Source organism: Lithobates pipiens, unplaced genomic scaffold, assembly GCF_037356315.1.
Source record: "Lithobates pipiens isolate NorthernLeopardFrog02 unplaced genomic scaffold, aLitPip1_a1.2 Scaffold_22, whole genome shotgun sequence".
NCBI classification, from domain to species: domain Eukaryota; kingdom Metazoa; phylum Chordata; class Amphibia; order Anura; family Ranidae; genus Lithobates; species Lithobates pipiens.
Window position 1 is genome coordinate 227,307,995 of NW_027507784.1, and position 24,423 is coordinate 227,332,417.

Below are 24,423 nucleotides of genomic sequence, written 5' to 3' on the forward strand. Positions count from 1 at the left end.
TAACATGGCTCAGTGTCCAGAATTGGATAGGCTCCATCGGTCCTCCCGGAGAGCACCGGGTCTGGCGCATTGGGCCGCTACCTTTGGGTTGCTGGATGCCTGGCGCCACTTTCACCCCTCAGGCAAAGAGTTTACTTGCCATATCTCCACGTTTCGCACTTTCTCCTTCATAGACCTGGGGTTTGTTACACAGGTTATGCTGCAGCGGGTGACGGGCGTGCGGATTCTGCCCAGGGGGGTTTCTGACCACGCCCCTCTTCTCCTCAGGGTGCTGTTGGGACTCCCTGCGGGGAAGAGACTATGGAGGTTGTTGAGGTATTGGATAGCAAACATTAAGGTCCAGGAGGATATGCCGGAGTCCCTGTGCCGCTACTGGTTGGAGAATGCAGACTCCACCGGGCCATTGGTGGCTTGGGATGCGTTTAAAGGATGGTTGAGGGGCGAATATATATCCCGAATTGTTAGGTGTCGCAAACAGTCTGTGCGGTTGCTGGAGGAACTAGAGGGGTTGCTGTGAGACAAGGAGAGTAGACACATAGCGGACCCTATACCCCTTAACTATGAGGAATGGCAGGTGGCGCTCAGGGCGGTCGAGCCTCACAGGATAGATATGACCAAGAAGTCTATGCTGAGCACTGCTCAGAGAGTCTTTGAGTATGAGGATAAAAATGGGAAGCTGCTCTCATGGTTGGCCCGGGGATGATTTGACAGCACCCATATTGTAAGGGTCAGGGACGAGGGAGTGACTCATATCACGGACTCGGAGGGGATCCTGGATAGGTTCGTGCGCTACTATAGCTCCTTATATTCCACTAGGGTAGATTATGATGATTCAGCTCTGCTGGCCTTCCTGGACGGAGTGAAACTTCCTGCTCTGTCTCGGGGGCAGTGGACCGCCTGGAGCGGGGCATCTCTCTGGAGGAGGTTCAGATGGCAGTGGCCCAATTACAGGTGGGGAAGTCCCCAGGGGCAGATGATATCCCCATGGAATTTTATTCTGCCTATGAGGAATTGATAGCCCCTAAGCTAACAGCCTTGTTTGCTCAGTTGTTGGAGGGGGGAGTCGCTCCCAGATTCTATGTCAGAGGCGATTATTGTGTTGGTGCCCAAACCGGGTAAGGATGCCCGATTTCCTTGATCAATGTTGATGCCAAACTGTTGGCAAAGGTATTGGCGAATCGGTTGGCGCAGGTCCTGGAGGAACTTGTCCATGTTGAGTAGACGGGGTTTATGCCTGGTAAGGGCACCAACATCAATTTACGGCGCTTGTATCTCAATTTTACTATCCCTCATGATAATGCAGGGGCCAGAGTCATAGCCTCATTAGATGCCGAAAGGCATTCGACTCAGTGGAATGGGGATACCTCTGGGCGGTATTGCATAAATATGGGTTTGGTCCCCATTTCCTGAGTTTGCTGCAGCTACTTTATAAGCGACCCAGGGCTTGTTTGCAGATTAATGGCAGGTTATCTGAGGGGTTCCAGTTGAATTGGGGTACCCGTCAGGGCTGCCCCCTCTCCCCCTCTTTTTATTTGTGCTGGCACTGGAGCCTCTGGCTGTAGCCCTGCAGGCATCTACGAGGGTAGAGCGGTTGAGGATCGGCCCCCTGGAGGAGAAAGTGTCGCTCTATGCCGACGATGCCCTGCTATATTTACGGGATGCAGACTCCTCCTTGCGGGCTGCTCTGGAGATTTTTGATGAATTTGGTCGTTTTTTCTGGGGTCAGAATAAATTGGACCAAGTCTGTCCTGTTTCTTCTAGACCCGGGGACAAGAGTGGCTGCGGCGAATACCCAGCTCCAATGGGTCACTGAATTCAAGTACCTCGGGGTCCTGGTGGGCTTTGGCCCCTCGACTTACTATGATCTTAACTTGCGGCCTGCACTACTTCAATTTAAAGCCAGATGCGCTTCCTGGGGGAAGCTTCCCCTGAATTTGTTGGGTCGCATCAATCTGTTAAAGATGGTGTTTCTTCCCAAATTCATCTATCCATTTAGGAACTCCCCCGTTTTGGTCCCATGCGCGTTTTTTTGCTGATTTAGGTAGTTGTGCTGGGTCATTTATTTGGGGGGGGGGGGGGGGGGCTCCACTCCTAGACTTGCGCAAACCACCCTGTGCCTGCCTGTACGGTGTGGAGGGATGGCTCTACCTAACTTCAGAGTCTATTATTGGGCAGCAGTCCTCGTGTCAGTCCGTTGGTGGTTTGCCCGCTCTAGGGCAAATGCTGCGGTCTGCCTGGAGGCAGCTAGACTAGGTTCCTTAGAGGATCTCAGCAACTTGGTGTATAGAGGGCCTGGAGCATAACCAGGACTTCCACTTCCAACTACGACACTAAGGGTGTGGGGGTTGGCCAGGAGGCGGTTTGTTAGACCGGATGTCTGGTCGCCCCGACAGCCGCTGTGAGGGAACCTTGGGTTCCCACATTTTCGGACTGTACCGGACCCGACGTGTGGGTGCGCTATGGGGTAAAGACGGTGGGGGACATTATGCTAACTGGAAGATTGATGTCCTATAAAGAACTCTCGACTAAATTCAATTTACGTAGGTGGATGTATTTCCGCTATCACCAATTACGCCATACGGCACGGGCGCAGCTTCCGCAGACCACGACTCTAAGGACCCCATAGAGGAGCTACTGGCTCAGGATCTACTCTCCAAGCCTCTTTCGTCCCTATATGTCTCGTTGCTTATTGCGGGCTCTCCCAAGATGGAGAGATTGTGGGAGGCCTGGAGGACTGATATTCCTACCCTAGAGCGAGAAGACTGGAATGGCTGCTTTGAGGATAGCCTGGGCTTGGTGATCTCGTCTAGAGATAAGGTGATTGTTGGGAATCTTCTCTTGTGATCAGTCAAAACTCCAGATGTATTGAGAAGCAGACAATTTATTTCTGATGTGGCCCACAAAAGGGAGACATGCTTACAGGACAAGCTGCAGAAAACAGTCTCATAAAAGAATAATGTCTCCCTCCTCCTCATACCCTACAATAATACCACCTCTATGCTTCTATTGGCTGAGGAAACATAAATTAACGTTGTCATGGTACGAACTGGTACTTTTATTTTGATATTCATGTTCCTCGTACATTCTTAGGCTATCATATTTAGTTAAATCGAATCATCCTACAACTTACTATGGAGTTAATTAAGACAAAACAATACAACAAGTTAATACACTAATGTGCTCAGAAGTAAGCTTTTAAAAATCAGTCTCAGGAATATTGTTTTTCTAATAGTCACACAATAAACATTTAAAACTTTTCTAACAGTGATACAGGCCAAGTTTATACATAGAGTGTACTATACCCCACAGCGACTGCACAGACAGAGGGACCCTACCTGTACTAGGTGTAAAAAGGATATAGGGACGTATTATCATATGTTCTGGAGCTGCCCTACTGTGGCTAGCTTCTGGACTGCAGTGTTCGATAACATTAATGTGCAACTTGGCCTGTCCCTTCCCCAGGCCCCGGAGCTAGCTCTTTGCATTCAGGAGGAAGATCAGAGGTCTTGTTACTCCAAACTCCTGGTAGCATTCTTGTTTTATTATGCCAAGAAGGCCATTCTCCTCCGATGGACTTCTGCATCCCCTCCACCCTGGCTTTGTGGGAAGACATCATAAATAAGGCCCTACCATTATACAAAATGACATATATAAGCAGGAAGTGTCCTAAGAAATTTGAAGGTATATGGATGCCCTGGACGGGAGGAGATAGAGAGGATACATAGGGAACCAGATGTGCTACTGCTGGGCCCATCTGTGGTGGTCCCCCCCCCCCCATCTTTCCTCTGTCCCTGACCCCCCCCACCCCCTCTCTCTCTTTCCCTCACTTTGTCTCCCCTTTTTTCCTGTCCTGCCCCTTCTCGCTGCTTTTTCTCCCCTCCCCGTGGGAGGGCCTGCGGTGGGCACTGTGATTACATTGCTAAACTGACTGACATGTTGAACTCGGATGATTGTACAACTTATTTGTATGATGTATAACATATTCTTCTCCCGTGCTGTACATTTTTATACCGATTTGCTGGTTTGTAACTTGTGTCAATTCTTAATAAAGCGAATATTTTTCACCGTGAAAAAAAAATAAAATTCCTGAAAAACTGCCGGGGCGTTGCAAAAACCAAAAGGCATTACCAGGTATTCATAATGGCTTGTTCTGCTATTAAATGCAGTTTTCCACTTGTCCCCCTCCTTAATGCGCACAATATTGTATGCCCCTCTCAAGTCAAGCTTTGTGAAAACTAGGGCTGAAAAAACAAAACGATTAATCGACAACTAATTGATTATGAAATTAATTGATTACCATTTTCATAATTGATTAATGGGCCAGTAACATAATGAGGTTAAAAAAACTAAAATGAGCCCTTTATAATACAAAAAGGGCAAATAATCGCTACTTTAAATATTACTTTCACTATTCTACAGTAAAAAATAAAATAAAAAAATAACCCCTTACAATAGAGATTATCTGCTTTGTTCTATAAAGGGCTAACTGTATTTTTTATTTATTTTTTTAACCCCATTATGTTACAAAACGTCTTAGACCTGGTTCACATCTGTGTGTGTATTGGTGCTTTTTGCAGAAATGCTCCACAGTTCATTTACATGGTTTCCTATGGGACACTTTCACAACTGAAAGGGTCAGGGACTTTTAACGCAAAATGGTGCTTTATTGGTTCAATATACTTCAATGGAGAAGCTGCAGAAAAGCATGTAATACGTTTTTGCAGCAATTTGTGTTTTTTAATCTGGCTAAAAAAACCGCAAAAATGCAAATTGCAGTAAAATCACGTGCGCAAAAATCAAAACGTACAGCAAAAAGCACTGCAGAAACAGATCAAAAGCAAACTGCATAGGTGTGTACCGAGCCTTATGCTGGCCACACAGATCAGTTTTCAGATGAGAATATTCAGACGAAAAATCTTTGTACATTCGCTGAATGAAATAATTTTGTTTGAAATTTTCACTTGTTTTTAACATTCTGTTTTTGAAATGAATGTAATTTCTGAACGAAAACCACATAAATTGTCTGAAAATTCCTTTGACTAATAAGTTTTCTATTTCCAAATTTTCCTGTCACTGTGGTTGAAAATGAATGTCAGTTTGACGCACTTTTTTTTTTTTTCTTTAAAGGTTATTAACCGATTAATCAAAGCAATAATCGGCCAACTAATTGATTATGACAAGAATCGTTAGTTGCAGCCCTAGTGAATACCGTTGCTCCCTTGAGGCGGTCAAATAACTCTGTAATCAATGGAATTGGGTAGGCATTCTTAATCGTGACACGATTGAGACCCCTATAATCTATACAAGGTCTCGGTTCACCGCTCCTCTTCTTCACAAAGAAGAAACCAGCAGGAAACGAGGATTTGCAGATGAAACCTCGAGAGTGCATCAGCTACATACTCCTCCATGGCCTTATCCTCCAAGACCAACAAAGGTAAACCCGGCCATGAGGAGGTATGGCATCAGGTTGAATGTCAATCGTGCAATCATAAGACCGGTGTGGAGGCAAACTACTGGCTTGACCTTTATCAAAGACATCGCTAAAATTGCGGTACTCCTCCGGCAGGGGAGGACAGGACCTTGATACCTTCAGGAAGCATGTCTCACTACATTGTGGTGACCAGGAGAGAAACTCGTCACGGAGCCAATCAAAAGAGGAGTTGTGCCTCTGTAACCAAGGATAACCAATAACCAGTGGAAACCTGGGTGAGGAAATAACTTGGAATTGGATTATCTCATGGTGAAGACCCCTACGGCCATGGACAAAAGAACCGTCTCGTGAGTACCATGGGCAGGCTGTAAAGGTCTCCCGTCAAGAGCCTCAATGGCAATTGGAGTGTCACGCAGCTGCAGCGGAATCAAGTGCTGCAAAACAAATGCAGCATCAATGAACAGGCCTGCAGCCCCAGAGTCGAATAGAGCCTGTATCTCTATGGACGACTCAGCCCAATAAAGGGTGACCGAAACCAGGGGCTTATCCTTCTGGATAACTGGGAACGAAACAACGCCACCTAAGCTCTGTCCATGACAGGACCTTAACCACATCAATACAGTGCACTTACACCCCCTTCCTGACCAGACCAATTTTCAGCTTTCAGCGCTCTCACAGTTAGAATGACAATTACTCAGTCATCCAACACTGTACCCATATGAAACTTGCGTCCTTTTTTCCACACAAATAGAGCTTTCTTTTAGTGGTATTTAATCACTAGTGGGTTTTTTATTTTTTGTGCTATAAATAAAATAAAACGTAAATTTTGCAAAAAAAAAAGCCTTTTTCTTTGTTTCTGTCAAATGTTTGCTAATTAGTAATTTTTCTTCATCATTTTTGGCCAAAATTTATACTGTTACCTATCTTTGGTAAAAAATAACCCACATTAGTGTATATTATTTGGTCTTTGTGAAAGTTAGAGTCTACAAACTATGGTGGCAATTCCTGAAAATTGATCACATCTGATCAGGCCTTCAGTACATCAGGTGTATCTCATTTCTTGAGACACTAACAAGTCAGGAAAGTACAAATACCCCCCAAATGACCCCTTTTTTACAAAGTAGACATTCCAAGGTATTAAGTACGTAGCATGGTGAGTTTTTTTAAGTTGTCATTTTTTCCCACAATTCTTTGCAAAATTAAGATTTTTATTTTTTTTTTTTTTAACAAAATTGTCATATTATCAGGTTATTTCTCACACACAGCATATGCATACAACAAATTACACCCCAAAATACATTCTGCCACTCTTCCCGAGTACGGCAATACCACATGTGTGAGACTTTTACACAGCCTGGCCACATACAGAGCACCAACATTGATGTAGTGCCTTCAGACGTTCTACGAGCAAAAATGACTCATCTCATTTCTCAACCACCTATTACATTTTTGAAGGCCCTGGAGTACCAGGGCAATGGAATTTCCCATAAAATGACCCCATTTTGGAAAGCAAACACCCCAACGTATAATCTGTGAGGCATAATGAGTCTTTTGAACATTTTTTTTTTTTACCCAGAAGTTTTTGGAATATGTGGAAAAAAATTAAAACGCATTTTTTTTTTTACACAAAATTGTCAATTTATAAGATATTTCTAACAAATAGCATGTATATAGCAAAAATGACACCCCAAAATACATTCTGCTACTCTTACCGAGTATGGCGATACCACATGTGTAGGACTTTTACACAGCGTGGTCACATAGAGAGGCCGAACATTGAAGTAGTACGTTCAGGCATTCTAGGAGCATAAATGACACATCTCATTTCATTCCTACCCATCACACTTTTGAAGGTCCTGGACCACCAGGACAGTGAAATTACCCACAGAATGACCCCATTTTGGAAAGCAAACATCCCAACGTATATTCTATGAGACATGGGCTGCACATAGGTACTCGGGTACTCCGATGGGCTGGAGAGAGGTACTCGGGTACTCTGATGGCCTGGTGACAGGTACTCGGGTACTCTGATGGCCTGGTGACAGGTACTCGGGTACTCTGATGGCCTGGTGACTGGTATTTGAGTACTCTGAAGGGCGGTGACAGGTACTCCTATGGACTGTGACAGGTACTCGGGTACTCAGATGAACTGTGACAGGTACTCGGGTACTTTGATGGGCTGTGACAGGTACTCGGGTACTTTGATGGGCTGTGACAGGTACTCGGGTACTTTGATGGGCTGTGACAGGTACTCGGGTACTTTGATGGACTGTGATGGATACTCGGGTACCATGATGGACTGTGATGGATACTCGGGTACCATGATGAACTGTGATGGATACTCGGGTACCATGATGGACTGTGACAGGTACTCGGGTACCATGATGGACTGTGATGGGTACTCGGGTACCATGATGGACTGTGATGGGTACTCGGGTACCATGATGGACTGTGACGGGTACTCGGGTACCATGATGGACCGTGACAGGTACTCGGATACACTGATGGACCGTGACAGGTACTCTGGTACCCTGATGGGCCGTGACAGGTACTCTGGTACCCTGATGGGCCGTGACAGGTACTCGGGTACCCTGATGGGCCGTGACAGGTACTCGGGTACCCTGGTGGGCCGTGACAGGTACTCGGGTACCCTGGTGGGCCGTGACAGGTACTCGGGTACCCTGGTGGGCAGTGACAGGTACTATGAGGGGTGGTGACAGGTCCTCTTTATGGGGGGGGGGGCGCGCAATCAGTGTGCTTGATGTGTACTGTAGGCGGTAACGAGATGTTACCGCAATCTCCTCCTCACACGCGATTGGTGTGTGAGGAGGAGAACCCAGTAACATCTCGTTACCACGGTTTGTTTACATTTTAGTGATCGGCTGTGAAAGGATCACAGCCGATCACGTGGGTAAACAGCCGGCCAATGGCTGTTTACCAGCATCGGTGACGAGCAGTGTTCCCGGGGAACACGGCGCCGCCGACGTGCACGAGCAGCGCGCTCACGATCTCGCGCATGCACCGTGCACAGTGGGGGTGTGACCATCTGTGATCGGCTGTGACTTCATCACGGCCGATCACGTGGTAAACGGCCATAACCAATGGCTGTTCACCCCCTTCGGTGGCGAGCGGTGTCTCCGTGACACGCCGCCACCGAAGAAACGGGTGCACGCGCCGATCGCGCGCATTCCCTGTTTAAACGGGAGGCCGTCATATGACTGCCTCCCACCACAATAGGTGCGCTGCCTGGCTGTCATTTGACGGCCGGCGGTCAGCAACTAGTTAAGGTTCGGGCATTCCCTGGATGGGTAGGACAAGACTTCAAAAAGTGACCTGCCTGGCCACAATAAAGGCACAATCTCTCGGTCCTCCTAAAGGCTCTCTCATCCGCAGAGAGACGCATGAAGCCCAGGTGCATGGGTTCATCTTCACTGACTGGCTCGGTACCAGCAGGCATGGGAGGTGAGGGAGGCATAGGTGGGACTACAAAGCTCAGAGGCAAATGTACAGGAGGATTCCGCAAGCGCTCCTTAAGAAAGTATTTTTCTGAGTTTGGAGTCAATGAGTATGGCAAACGAGATCAAGCTCTCCAGCTCAGTGGGTATATCTCGGGCTGCTATCTCATTCTTGATGGAATCCGAGAGACCATGGGAAAAAGCAGCCACGAGGGCCTCATTGTGCCAAGCAACCTCTGCTGCCAGAGTACGGAATTCAATGACGTAGTCGGCAACAGTTCTCATACTCTGATGGACCTGATTGAGAAACCCTCTGCATTGAACTGGATTACCCCCAAATCGCTGGGTAAGCGGAGCGCAACCAGACATACCTCCTTTTATAGAGGTAGTACTCGAGGCAGGTGCCTGCACAGAGACTGGCACAGCAGCAGGGATGGCCTGTGACTCAGGTTTTACCGGAGCAGCCACAGTGGGGGATTCCAGGTGAGCCGTGCGACTCAGGAACATTTGTAACGCCAAGGCAAACTGATCCATGCGGTGATCTTGCTCATCCAATCTGGAAGAAATATTACCAACAAGTGGATTGACACTATCTTCGGAATTTATGGCCTTCGCCTACTGTCAGAAATCATGAATCAGACCGAGACAGTTAAATCACACTTGTTTATTAATAAAAATAAAAAGGTAAAAAGAGTAAGCATATTCAAAGCATAGCCAGAGTCCAGTAACCAAATCGAGTAGTCAGCCAGGCCAGAGTTCAATAACCAGATCGGATAATAAGCCAGGCCAGAAGTCAGGGATCCAAGTGGAGCAACAGCAAGCAGGATAAGGAGCCAGAAGGGATGTCCGCAATCAGGTCTTTAAACAGAACTGCAGGAGATGGTTTCTTGTGATGACCAAGGTGAAGGCAGATATGAAGTGAGCTGGACAGCTTTAAGTAGGCAGGTCATAGACAAACCTATCACCCTGCAGACTTGGGATAGGATCTGGTCCTCTACCTTTAAATCCTCCAGGTGTGTTACACAAAGAGAAACGGCAATTAAAATTCTCATGTTTTGGTATAGGACTCCTGATGTCATCCACAAATATGACCCCTCAGTGTCACCACGCTGCTGGCGATGTGGGCTAGACATTGGGTCACTTTCATATTTTCTGGCAATGCCCCCTGATACGTCCCTTTTGGATATCGGTGGGGTCACCGGTCGCGGAGGTGACAAGGATGTCCCTCCCCATTGATCCCTTACACTGTCTGTTGGGTCTCCCTGTTTCTGGCCTACCTAAAATTACAAATAGGTTGATCTCCTATATTCTATTGGCAGCTAAGAGGCTTATCCCACTGTGCTGGCTGTCGGGTGGAATGCCCCCTTGGCCTAAACTTCTTCAATTGGTGTCTGATATTCGGAGAATGGAATACCTGACAGCCTCGGTGCATGACTTGATCCCCCAATTTGATAAGGTATGGGGGCCCTGGGATCGGTCGAGTTATGGGGCTCTCTTACCTGTGCTTCCTTTATGATTATAGCTACCAGATGTAACTACCCCTTCCTGTCATTTCTTCTCACCCCCCCCCCCCCTCATATTTATCTCTTCTTTATGTACCAATCCTGGTGAACTACCCCCCCCCCCCCTCCCATGAGAATTACCATGATGACCATGTAAATGTTATGTTTCTATGCCTCCGTTTGGCCTACGGCCTTTTGTCAAACAACATTTTGGTTTTAGTAAACTGTTTATTGATCTTTCTACATGATTTGGTTATGCAGTTCACCCCTGTGCCTGCATATATGGATGCTATTCTCTGCCTTTTGTAGCCACTGTTTGTGCTATATTCTACTTTCATACCTGTCTGTTGTTTACTTTAATGCTCGAATACTTTGTATTTGATTTGGAAACTAATAAAAATACAATTAAAAAAAAAAAAAAAAAAAGTAGGCAGGTCAGACGAGCTGGATAAGGAACAGCTGGTAACTGGAGAGAAATGAGAGCTGGCAATTAGCCGACAGTTGAGCAGCCAGCCCAGAGAAGGAAGGGCTAAGCCAGCCCTAACAATTCTCAAACTAGGAAGATTCTCCTTAAAACCATCAAAAAGATTACAGTACTTGGGGGCTGGTTATAGATACCATACAGAAGAAGGTATTCTTACCCCAGACCAGAATCAGTTCCATTGTAAGACTAATTCAACTTATCAACACAAAAGGAAAATTCCTTCATTCGGCTGTGCAGGAGATTTCTAGGGGAAATGGTGGCCTCCTTCAAGGCCTTCCCTTACACGCGGTTTTACTCAGACTGCTTCAAGAGACCATCCTGTCGGTCTGCAATAAAGAAGATGTAGGCCTTGTTTGTTTCCAATACGCTTGGCTCCCGACATAGGTCAGAGCCTAAATTGGTGGTTGCTATCCAGCAAAAGGGAAAATCTTTATCCTGGAAGGTGTTGACAACAGATGCCAGCCTTCTAGGCTGGGGAGCAGCCCTGAAAGAAGATTCTGTACAGGGAAGATGATCCAGGTTAGAGGACCTTGACTATCAACTTTTTTTTGGAAGTTTCAGGCAATACATCTGGCCCTAGAATCTTGGCGGTCAGACTACGGGACTGTCCTGACAGGATTCAGTCTGACAAGACCACGGCGGTGGCTTACATCGATCACCAGGGGAGGCACGAGAAGTTGTGCAGCCCAAAAAGAGGTGAATAATGTTCTAGCTTTGGCAGAACACGACATTCATTGCCTATCGGAGTTTCTAATTTTTCAGGAGTACTGCTTGAGATGCCAACAATTATTTTTTGGGAGAATGAACTCTTCACCCCGACATCTTCCTAGTAATATGTCAGATGGGGTATACTGGACATGGACCTATTCGCGTCCAGATTCATTAACAGAGTCGACAACTTTATGTCGAGCAAGGGGTCTGCTAGCAGGCAAAATGGACGTATTAGTCTTCCCAGGGGATCTGTTTTCACTGATCTATGCATTTACTCCAGTTCTGTGCCTTCTCTGCAGGATTAAGCAGGAACAAAAGGAGGTGATTCTGGTGGCCCCAGCGGATCCCAGTTGAGTTACTGAGATCATAAAGATGGCAGTAGGAGTCCTTCGGCATCTGCCATTATAGCCAGACCTTCTTGCACAAGGTCCGGTATTTTCATCGTACCTTACAGACAAAAGATTTAACAGCTCTGACTGTTGAATCCCACTCTATAAAATATTATGGGTGATCTGCTTTGGTAGCATCTACTTTGATTAAGGCCAGGAAGCTGGCTTCCAGAATCACTTACTATAGAGTCTGGAAGGCATTTATTTCTTGGTGTGGTTCCAGGGGTTGGCACCCCAGGAAGTAGGTCTGAGACAGGATTCCTGATGTCCTGCATATAGGATCTGAAATGAAGCTGGACTTGACTTCTATCAAGAGCCAGATCCCGGCCTTGTAAGAGTTTTTCCAATGGCCACTTGCTTCCCACTCTTGGTGTGTAGCTTATTCAGGGGGTAACACGTTTATTCCCCCTATCAAGGCACCTCTAAATCATTGGGATTTAAGATTGGTCTTATTGGCTTTGCTGAATCAGCTGCTTGAACCTTACGAGAGATTCCCTTGGTTCTTTTGACAAGAAAGATAATCTTTTCTACTTGCCATTTCTTCTGCTAGAGTATCGGAACAAACGGCTCTGTCTTGTAGGAGCCATATTTCATCATGCATAACGATGAGTTGGTTTTATCTCCTCATCCTGAATTCTTATCAAAGGTGGTAACAGGTTTTCATTTAAACCAAGATATTATTCTTCCTACTTTTTCCCTGGAGCCTTAATCTTGGGAAGAGAAAGCACTACATTCTCTTGTAGTATGTAAGGAAGTAGTAAGAGTGATCTATTTAAAGGCGGCCGCTCAGGTTCGTAAAACATAGGTTTTGTTTGTACTGCCATTTTTGGGACCATTGTCATTTATACAGCAATCGCTGCTATATAAATGCAGTGATTCCTGTGTAAATGACACTGGCAGTGAAGGGGTTAACCAGTGGGTGGCAGTGTAGGGGTTAAGTGTTCCTAGGGGTGTGTTACTAACTGTTGGGGGCTGGGCTTTCATTTAGTGAACACTGATCTCTGCTCCAATCACATGGAGCAGAGATCAGCGTCACTAGTTGCTAGGCAGAACGGGGAAATGCTGTTTACAACAGCATTTCTCCGTTCAGCCACCCCGTGAGATGATCGCGGGTATGCCCGCTGGGATCGAGTCCGTGGGGCCCGCGACCGGACTCGGGGGGGGGGGGGGGGGGGGCACGCGAGTGATGGCAGGGCGGCATTAAAGATTGGACATACCTGTACGCCAATATGCCTGCCCGTGCCATTCTGCCGACATACATCGGCTTGCGCCGGTCGGGAACCGGGTTAACTTTGTATCATCTGGAAATACTGAGATTAAGCTGGTTATCCGATCCTCTATATTAATAAACTAAACAGAATTGGTCCCAGGTCAGATCCTTGGGGAGCCCCACTTACCACACTGGACCATTCCAAGTACTCAATATTAATAACCGCCCTTTGGACCCGCCCCTGCAACCTGTTTTTAATCAGGTACTCGCCCTATGGTCCATGCCGACAGATCTGAGTTTGTAAAGTAAATGTTTGTGGGGAACTCTATCAAATGCCTTTACAAAATCCAGATAAACCAGATCAACAGGCATTCCTTTATCTAGCTGGCAGCTCACTTCTTCATATAATGTTAATATATTGGTCTGGCAAGAATGATTTTGTATGAATCTGTGCTGATTACCATTAATGATACAGTTTTTATTACTAAAATCTTGTATCATCTTGCAGACTATTGATGTTGGGCTAACTGGCCTGTAGTTCTCTGGAATATATCTTGGCCCCTTCTTAAATATTAGTACCACATTGGCTCTTCTCCAGCCAGCTGGTAGCATTCTAGTCCGCAAACTGTCTAGCTATCATCTGACTGAGTTGGTGAGGTTGAAAAAAGACACCAGTCCATTAAGTCCAACCTGTGTTTGTATTCTTATGTATTACATTGTATATACCAGTATGTTAAGGTAATTTGGGTGCCTATCTGTTAGGCCCCTTTCACACGGGACAGATCAGTAATGATCCGCCCTGTGATGATCTGCTTGCTCAGCGGGGATCGCTCCGTTGTCCCTGCTGAGCCGGCGGATAACATGGCAGTCCCGGCACACTGTGCAGGGACTGCCCTGTCAGCTCTCCGCTCTCCTCTATGGGGGATCAGATGAACATGGACCGTCTGTCCGTGTTCATCCGATCCGCTCTGCAGACTGATAGAAAAATAGGATTTTCCTCCTTCTGCAGAATCGGACAATAGTGGAGGCGGACAATATCGGGTGTATTTCATCCGCAAATGGATAGATGAAATACAGACATAAGGTCCGCATGTGTGAAAGGGGCCTTAGTTTTTTTTTTTAAGTTATCTATGCTCCCTGCTGAAACCACTGCCTGTGGAATAGAATTCCACATTCTTACCACTCTTACAGTAAAGAACCCTCTATGCAGTTTGTGCAAATATTATAGCAACTACAAAATAGAGGATGGATTTATGGCTTTTTTTATTTATTTTTTAGTAATTGCGCATTCTGCACTTTTTACCAGGACTGCAACATTATGGCGAACACATCAGACACTGGCACATTTTTTTAAACCGTTGGCAATTATACAGCGATCAGTGCTCTATAAATGCACTGATTACTGTGTAAATGTGACTGGCAGGGAAGGGTTTAACACTAGGGGGTGATCAAGGAGAGAACTGTGTTCCCTGACAGTGTATTCTAACTGTGGCGGGAGGGGACTGACTATAGAAGATGACCGATCTAGCTAGCTATTAGGAACTCACGATCTGTCTCTTCTCTCCTCACAGAACAGGGATTTGTGTGTTTACACACACACACACACACACACACACACACACACACACACACACACACACACACACGTCCCTAGTCTGCCTCTTGTGCCCACAATCGAGCACAGCCAGCGGTCACGAGCATTGCCACCCCCGCAATGCAGTGAGCACGCACGCTCCTGCTATCCCATTTAAAAGAGGCCGACGGTTCATGGGATTGTGCCGACCTGCCATAGTATAATGACGGTGGCTGGTCAGAAAGTGGTTAAGGACCCTTGGGTGTAACCATCTGGTCCTGGTGACTTATTTATATTACATTTTTCAAGTCTATTTCTGATATTCTGAAGTGTTATTAACATTACTCTTTGTTCTATTCATTGTTCATGAGGAGAGATATTAAAGGGGGTTATAAACCCTCGTGTCTATTCAGCTTAATGCATCCTATGCATTAAGGTGAAAATATATCTGGCAGTCATCGCCCCCCCCCCAGCCCCTCCCCCCTTTTTACTTACCTGAGCTCCTTCATCTCTTTAGCGGGGTCCCTCTCTCCACGGGGTCCCGGCTGTTGATTGTATAGATTAATAGGCACACAGTCATTGGCTCCTGCCGCTGTCAATCAAATTCAATGATGTGTCTGTGGATGCAAATGCTGGACTCGGGAGCATGCCCGCAAGGTAACCCCCATCGGGAGAGTGCTTCACCTAGGGGTTATCTGATGTGGGGAGGAGCCGCGAGAGCCACCGGGGGACCCCAGAAAAGAATGTTTGTTATTTAAAAAACAAACACAAAAAAGTCAAGCAATATAGAGATTATTTGTTGTCTACCTCCTGGGAATGTTAACATATATATATATATATATATATATATATATATATATTATTGTACTTTGTATTTCTAATAAGAATATTGTTTTTATACTAATAAAATTATTTTTTTCACTTTTGTGCAGTTTAATCTGAAATATGATCTATTTTATTTAGGTTCAATATCTGTTCTTGGGTCAGAAGATGCCACTACATGTCACATTGTAGTGCTCAGGCACACAGGTATAGTACAGAGAGCAAGTAAAGATATTTAACCCTTATGCTGCCAGAGCCCTTTTTACATTGTTTGCACACACTGTATTAAAAATCATTTTAGGCATGAAGATTACGTACGGTAACCCCCCAAAAAAAAATATTTTCTGAAAGCAGACACCCTAGAAAAAAAAATTGGTGGTAATTAAATTTTTTTATGTCGCACCATATTAGAGTTACGATTTATGAAGCACAACATTTCTATAAAGAATACACTAAAGTAAAAGTGATTGTAAACTATTAACTTGTAAAACAACCCATTCACTTCGAAATGGTAATGAACGACAAATGCTAAAACCACTGCTTTATAGTATCTTTTTTATATCTGGAGTTGCCAATCCACCGTGTTCCTTTTTCCTAGTGATGAGTGCAAATTTTATTCTTGGCTTTTTATTTTGCCAAATATATTTTCTCATTTTTTTAAAATTTTCTCAATTTCTCAATTTTCTCAACTTAATTATATAGTTTTCACTGTTAGATCCGCTTGCAGTGGGGAGTTGTCACTGCTCCCCCACCCTCCGGTGCTCTCTCTCTTCGGTTGTTTTTTTCTGGCTGTGGAGCTAGCGCACTATTTGGTTGGGCACTACAGATACTTTGTTCAGTTTTTCTCAATTAATGGGGTGCCCTACGCCTTGTACACCACTTTCCCTCTTTTCTTCTCCCCCTATTGTCTCTTTTCTCCTTTGTGCTTCTTTCTTGCTTTTTTCCTTTTTTTCTCTCCCTTACTGGCCGGGTGGCTCACCCTCCTCTCTTCCCCCCCCCCTTTTTTTTTTTTTTTCTACTTACCCTTCTCCGCTCACCTAGATGGCTCCTTTAAATATAATCTCCCTTAATGTTAAGGGACTTCACTCCCCTCATAAGAGAACTAAGGCCTTTCGCACCTTTGTTTCCCTGGGGGCCGACATTGTTGCCCTCCAGGAAACTCACTTCACTGCCCGCAACACCCCCAAATATTTCAGCTCCCGTTATCCCCTAGTATACACCGCCTCTGCAGATACTAAACACAGAGGGGTTTTACTTGCTTTTCACCACTCCCTGCCCTTTACATTACAAACAGAGATCAAGGATCCCTCAGGCCGCTATATTATATTGGTGGGCCTTTTGCAGGAAGTGGAAACTACCTTTGTCTCCTATTATGCCCCAAATGTCAACCCGATCCCCTTCTTCACCCACCTCCTGCAAGTAGTTAGGGCACACTCCAAAGGTACGTTATTTATGTGTGGCGATTCAAATCTGGTACTTCATCCGCATTTGGATAAGTCTCCCTACTCCTCAGATCATTATTCCCCTGCTTCACAATTTCGCAGATTACTGCAACAACACTCCCTTTTGGATTCCTGGAGAGAGTGTAACCCATTGAAGAAAAATTATACCTACTATTCCCCCCCGCACAATTCGTTCTCTAGAATTGACCATATCCTTGTACCAATCGCATCCTCCCCAATTTTACTAAAATCCTCCAATAAACCCATCATGGGGTCAGATCATTGCGCTGTTGTAACTACGGTCTCGTCATTAATACCCCGCCCTGACAACAAATCCTGGTGTATGAATGAGGCCCTCCTTACTAACCAGTTCTATTGCCTCGATATTCAAACAGCCCTTAATGACCATCTCCAATTTAACGCTAGTCCAGACATCTCGCCAACCCTGCTCTGGGAAGCGCACAAACCGGTGATCAGAGGTACCTGTATCTCAGTTGCCACTCATCTCAAGCGTGACAAAAGACTCAAATTGCAACGGTTGGAAGCTGACTTCCAACGCCAGTTTCTACAATTCCAGGCGACCCCTTCCAATACTAACAGGAAACAGCTTGAAGTAACCAAGTTGGAGCTGGATTTGCTCTTGGCTGAATCTGCGGAGAAAGCTCTCCGACGGTCCGGCCACAAGATCTACACAAAGGCCAACAAGCCAGATACCTTATTAGCGCTGAGTCTCCCGCGACCAGACCGTAGTCACAAACCTATTAGACTTCGGCTGGCTAATGGCACTCGTACTAGTAACCCTGTTAAGGTACTTTCTGAATTCCGTAAGCGTCTTGCTAACCTATATGAAACAAGGGGGTCTCTTCCCTCTTCTGAGGCGGAGACGCTCTTCCAAGACTTATCTATACCTACGTTGCCTGATGCTAGCCGGGAGTCTATAGATAAACCTATCTCGGTAGAAGAGGTCCTTGGCGCCATCAAATCACTTAAGCCTCATAAACGCCCTGGCCCAGATGGTCTTCCTGCTGTATATTACAAGAAGTTTGCGACCACTCTTGCCCCACTTCTTTCTAAATCTTTCAACGCCCTGCTAGAGCAACAATCCCTTGGCCGAGACTCGTTGACTGCCATTATCGCCATGATCCCTAAGCCCAATACTGACCACACCCTCTGGTCCAACTATAGGCCCATATCCCTTTTAAATATAGATGTGAAACTACTAGCTAAAATCCTCGCCCTAAGACTCAACCTGATTATTGGAGGCCTGATTCATAAGGATAAAGTAGGATTCATTCCCCGCCGCCAGGCTGCCGACAACATACGTCAGGTTGTCCTTCTACAGCACATAGCTATGTCTCGTAAGATTCCCATGCACCTTTTATCTCTTGATATTAGGAAGGCTTTCGATACGGTCTCATGGCCCTACCTTCACTACATCTTGGGACATTGGGGTTTTGGCCCCAACTTCTTGCAATGGGTAAGTGCTCTGTATACTCATCCGCAGGCATTTGTTAAGTACTCTGGCTTCAGTTCAGAGTGTTTCCCAATTAGTAGAGGGACAAGGCAGGGCTGCCCCTTATCCCCATTAATATTTGCCTTAGTAATTGAACCCCTTGCTGCCTTAATTAGATCCGACCCCAATATTCATGGTGTAGACGTTGCTTCTACATCTCACAAAATATGCCTTTTCGCTGATGACGCCCTGTTATTCGTTACATCCCCACATATCTCCCTGCCCAACCTTCTACAACTCCTAGCTAAATTTACAAGAATATCTGGGTTAGAGGTCAACCAAGCGAAATCTAAAGCCCTTAACGTGTCTCTCCCTCCAGAGGTCCTTGACCTTCTACAAAGTAATTTCCCCTTTCAATGGTCCTCCTCCTCAATTTCTTACTTAGGTATCAAACTGACTAGTGACCCTGCCCACCTATTCCGCTCTAATTATCTCCCAATGTTTAAACATTTGTCCTCCCTGCTTGACACCTGGCTGCCTCTACACGTTTCATGGCTAGGGCGGATCGCGGCTGTGAAGATGTCCTTGTTGCCGAAGTTGTTGTACCTGTATAGAGTCCTCCCAGTCGCGATCCCACCTTATTTCCACAGAGCGATCCAGAGTCGGGTATACAAATATATTTGGGGCACTAGGGCCCGCCGAATTTCACGATCAACTTTGCTCCGCAGTAAGCTCAATGGGGGTCTTGGTGTTCCCAATTTTCTCCGTTATTTTCAGGCCGCACAACTTGCTCAGTTGGCCCTCTACCACGCGAAAACGGAGATCCCTCTCTGGGTGGCTCTGGAGGCAATAGATCTTCATTCTATACATATCACTAATCTTTTGTGGCTCCCTGCCACTGCCCGGGGACCTATTTCTAATCCTATAACCTTACATTCTATGAAAATCTGGGACAAATTACGCAGACCTTTTAAATTGTCCTCCCCGCATTTACCCCTACTATCTCTTCTTGGCCACCCACTATTCCCTCCCGCATTTTCTCAGCCTGCCTCCTTCCTGGCCTGGTCTCGAGCCGGCCTGGAACGTGTGAGGGATTTTATCTCGAACGGTGTCCTGAAACCCTTTCCGTCCATACAAGCCCATTCGCAACTCCCCTCCCGAGAGTGCTTTCGGTACCTCCAAATTTCCCACTTTTATCCAAACCCTCTTGGGATCACAAAGGGTGCTGAACAAATTGTCTATTTTCGAGGATATATGTGACTCAGACCCTCATGCCCCGGGCATAATCTCCAGTCTCTATGCATATCTCACGTCTACCTCATCCCTGCCTCCCTCGTATGCTTCTGCTTGGTCCAAGGACCTATCCATGGACCTGGATGTTAGCGATTGGTCAATGATATGGGCAACTACTAAGATTTCCTCACAGAATGTTGTTGCACCAGAAGCCAGTTATAAAGTCCTCATGAGATGGTATCTGGTCCCGACCAGGATTGCTAGATATCTACCATCATACTCCCCTAATTGCTTTCGTGGTTGTGACACCGGTGGCACCCACCTGCATATTTGGTGGACATGTCCTGTGGTGCAGCGCTTCTGGGCAATGATATTCCAAATGGTTTCAACTATGTTTAATGTGACCCTCTCTCCCGACCCATCTCTGGCCCTACTTAATCTCCCACTGCAAGACTTTACTAAATCACAACTGCGTCTCTTTTTGCAACTCACTACAGCTGGCAAGCAGACAATAGCGAAAGCATGGAAGTCCCCACTTCTGCATATTGCGGAAGTTAGGAATAGGGTCACCCAGGCTATGATACACAGCAAAATAGAGGCCACAATAGTGGATAGGATCCCACACCATCTTAAAGTCTGGCGCCCTTGGTTGGACCATTTTCTTCCCCCTGGATTCGATAGGCAGCTTTTGAAGCCCTAAGCTCTGCCCATAAAGGGCCGGAGAGGCTCATACCCATTTGTGACATCCTTGAGCCACCTGGTCAGTGCTACCCTCCTTCCCAACCCCCCTCTTTCCTTTGTTCTTTTCTTTCCTCTGTGGTATATCTTTAGTTCTGGTTCTTCTTTTTTTCTTCCCTCTTATCTCTTTTTCTGTCTTACCTTTCTCTTTTTCCCGATATGCTCTTTTGATAATGAAGCTCAATCTACATAATACGTGTACGGACACTGTTGCCACAGTAATCTGGACAGGGCCCCGCCCACTTACTTTCTTTGCAGTGTTTACTGGACTCTGCCCTTGTGATACTACTAGTGATGTGAGTTGTAGGCCCAAGTTCTAATCCGCGCTCTAGCGTGTAGTTGATCTCGCAAATCTGAATGTAGCCTGACTCTATATCTATGTCCGAAACTTTGTTGTAAAATGTATTTTTTGGACATATGCTTGTAACAGTGACTGTTTGTTCTCTATGCTTGTTATCAATAAAAATATTTGAAAGTAAAAAAAAAAAATACTATAAATACTTTTTTATTTTTTTTTTTCCATTTTTTTTTTTTTTTTTTTGATAACTGATCACAATCCCTCTGTTCTCAGCTGCATAAAAGCTGGGAAGGAACAGCAACAGCACACTGAGCTTCCCAGTGAAAGGCTGTGCAGGAGGGGTGCATGTCAGGACAAGTCTGATCAATGGAACAGAGCAGGCTAAATTCCCAGCACAGCTAGAGAACTGACCGCGGTGCGTTCTGCTCAGAGTGGTCACCTTTTAAAAGGAAAGCAGAGGGACAGTAACGCCAGGGATTTCACACAAAGGAAATAATACAAAGAGATCAGGATACTTTATATATATATATATATATATATATATATATATATATATAAAAAAGTATACTTTATAATATATACAAGTACATGGTAGGTACAGATCAGGAATATGAAATGTTGAGGTAACAAACACATTTTATTATTTTTTCATTGACGGACACAACTCCTTTAAATCTTGACCATAGGGTTATCACACCACCTTCAGGAGAGGACTAGGCAGAACTTGTAACACATGTAAAAACATCAAAACTGCATAGCTCCGCCAAGGGAGCGGTCCCTCTGGCTATACCCCCTCCACCTGCTTCCTGCAGCTCAGTTTTTTTCTGCCTAGGGAAGGAGAAGGAGCTAGGCTCCCTGAAGGGACCATTAGCCCTGGGGATTTTTGATTTTTTTTCCACAAGATTTTGATCCTCTGATCTGCTATCAACAGCCGGCTGGGTGACAGGCTGGATAATGTAGATCCTTGTAGTCTCCCTAGCCTGGCCATCGAGTGTGAGCAGGCCCTAGCTACGCACTGGGTCGGCCACGACATGCCCCTTCTGCTCCAGGGGCGGCCGGTGAGCTATATGCTCCGGGGCACACATATGAATGGGCTACTGCTGTCTGTGTCACAGTGTGCCGTGGCCAGCAGCCACCCCATACTGCTCGGGTGAGGGGTCTGGGAATGCCTCCAGCTATTCCGACCAGACAGGTTAGGAATCCCTTGGCAGGATAGAGCAGCTGGGCCTTCCCTGGGAGGTCGATTAGGGGGTCTCTCGCTCTCCCTTTCCTCTCTCCCTATCCCTGTTTTCCCTCCTCTCCCTGCGGGGGATGCTGCATGAATGGGCATGAGGTGCAGTGTGTGTACCTGGGCCGTGTGTCCTCCGGGGGGGGGGGCTCTGTACCTTGGCATGGGCTGCACTGTTTGTTTGGGTCTGTGTGTTGTTTTTTTCTGCCCTTTTTTCTCTGTGTCTGCGGTGCCTGTGTAAACTTTTCCTCAGCGTGTGCTGGTGCCATTTTCTGGTGGCCACCTCCATTTTCCCTTAATTTCTTTGCAGGGCATGGCTGTCAGCCGTTTTCTAGAGGTCCGGCAGCCATTTTCCTGGGGGTTTTTGTATATAAGAACGGCTGGTGGCCATTTTCTTGTAGCCTCGGAGTGGTTTTACCCCATTTCACTTCAGAACAGCGTGGTTTTTCTTTCTGGGCACCTGCGACTGAACACATTGGTAAGCGGCAGCACTTGGTCAGGGGGGTGAGTCCTGCAGTGGGGCTCCTCAGTCTGTGAGCAGCTAGGAGGGTGAGATTGTGTACCTTGTCCTAAGTCCCGAAGTGTGGCAGACAAGGTGGGTCAGCGTGACATCAGAAGCTGGCGCTTCTTCCCCAGATGGATGCTTTTGTTGCCAGGGTGGAGGCGGTGCACGGGCGCAAGGGGGGGGTAAAAAAGTCCCCCCCCCTCTTCTGGGGAAAGCTCTGATTCAGACTCGGGCCCCGCAGTGACTGGCGGCCCCTGTTCTGATGTGTCAGAAGATGCAGACCAGGACTGTTGGGACAGCGAGGATGATTCCGTGTCCAGGTCAGTGCATGAAAAAGCGCTAGTTGGAGCACTTATCACCGCTGTGTGGAATACTCTGAAAATACAGAATGCACCTTCTGCTGAGGTGTTGGTCCCTTTTGGGTCCCATAAACCGACCTGTACACCTAAGGTGTTTCCGTATTTGAATTATTTTGATAAGTTCATCTACAAGGAATGGGGAAGCCCGCAACGGGCCTTTTCTGCCCCAATAAGAATGGACTGGTTCCGGTAGAAGGGACTTCTGCATTCAAGTACCCTACCGACTGGAGACAGTGGCCCGGCCCATGTTTACGGTAGTGGGGGTCAGCATTACGACCTGTACTGACCACAGCCTTGGTGTGGTAGAAGCTTACTGAGCGGGCAAAGTTATTGCACCGTGAATTGGAGAAGCAACAGTCACCCCCAGTCTGCATGGAACTAGCAGACGAGTTGGTGCACGGCCTTAAGTATGTCTGTGATGCGGCCCTGGATACAGTCCCCCCTGCTCTCTAGAGCATCGGTATCATCAGTGGTGCTAAGGTGCCTGATTAGGCTAAAATGCTGGTCCGCGGACCAAGCATCTAAAAAAAAAAAAAAAAAAAAAAAAAAAAAAGCTCTGGCGGATTTGCCCTTCCTTAGTGAGAGGCTATTTGGAGCTTCGCTGGATGACATTATTAAGAATGTTACAGGTGGGAAGAGCATGGAAGGGTAAGGAGCCACACTGTAGGCAAGGGCCCTCCTTTTCCGCCCACCTGGGATCACAAGTAAGCGCTCCCAGTCAGACAGGGCGTCTGCTGATGGACAAAAGCATCCCCGGTTTTGCAAGCCCAACAAGCCTGCGAGCAAAAATACTACTGCATGAAGGTTTGCCCCTGCCCGACACACAGGTGGGGGGTCGCCTTTGGGAGTTTGCAGCTCGGTGGTCCTCTCTGCTGTCCGACCAATGTATCTGCGAACTGGTTTCATTGGGCTACAAGATAGTTTCTTTCTTGTCCACCAAACAGATTTTTTATTTTTTTTTCCCCTCCAGCATACCTTTACTCCCGGCTCATTGGGAAGCCCCGTTAGGGGCAGTGAAGGACCTGCTCATACGAAGCTGGAAAGGTAGCAGGGATTCTACTCCAATCTGTTTGTAGTCCCCAAAAAGGAAGGGGGATGCCTAATCTTGGACTTCAACTTCAAAGCCCTCAACTGCTTTGTAAAAGTGCAAAGGTTCAGGATGGAATCAGTTCGCTGCATAGTCTCTGCACTCCATCCGGGGGACTTCCTGGCGTCTCTGGGTATCTAGGACGTGTACTTGCATATACCCATGTGCCTCAGACATCAAAAGTTTCTGCGATTCACAGTAAGAGAAGAGCACTACTAATTGGTAGTTCTCCCTTTTTGGCCTGGCGTCAGCACCCCGAGTCTTTTACCAAAGTGCTAGCTCCAATTCTGGCGCTGTTAAGGCAATGTGCGATCGCAATAGTGGGTTACCTAGATGACCTCCTTCTGAGAGCAGCTTCCACCTCCAGAATTAAGGGAGGATGTGGCAATCACCATGCAAACTCTACTGGAGTTTGGTTGGGTGCTGAACCTAATGAAGTCAGTGTTGGTGCCGACTCTGTGCCTGGAGTACCTGGGCTTACCATTGGACTCTGGAAGCGAGAG

At 46.4% G+C, this 24,423-nt stretch overlaps 1 protein-coding gene across 6 annotated transcripts in view; it reads left to right on the plus strand.

The window, feature by feature from the left end:
• Positions 1–24,423, plus strand: part of NTAN1 (N-terminal asparagine amidase) — a 413,363-nt gene that overhangs the window by 60,884 nt on the left and 328,056 nt on the right. For 5 of the 6 annotated variants that reach the window (XM_077448900.1, XM_077448897.1, XM_077448896.1 and 2 more), the window contains exon 3: positions 15,719–15,784. The exons of the other annotated variant lie outside the window; for it this stretch is intronic. In XM_077448900.1, the coding sequence (XP_077305026.1) occupies positions 15,719–15,784 (66 nt within the window). The remainder of the gene's footprint in view (positions 1–15,718; positions 15,785–24,423) is intronic. 6 annotated transcript variants of the gene reach the window in all.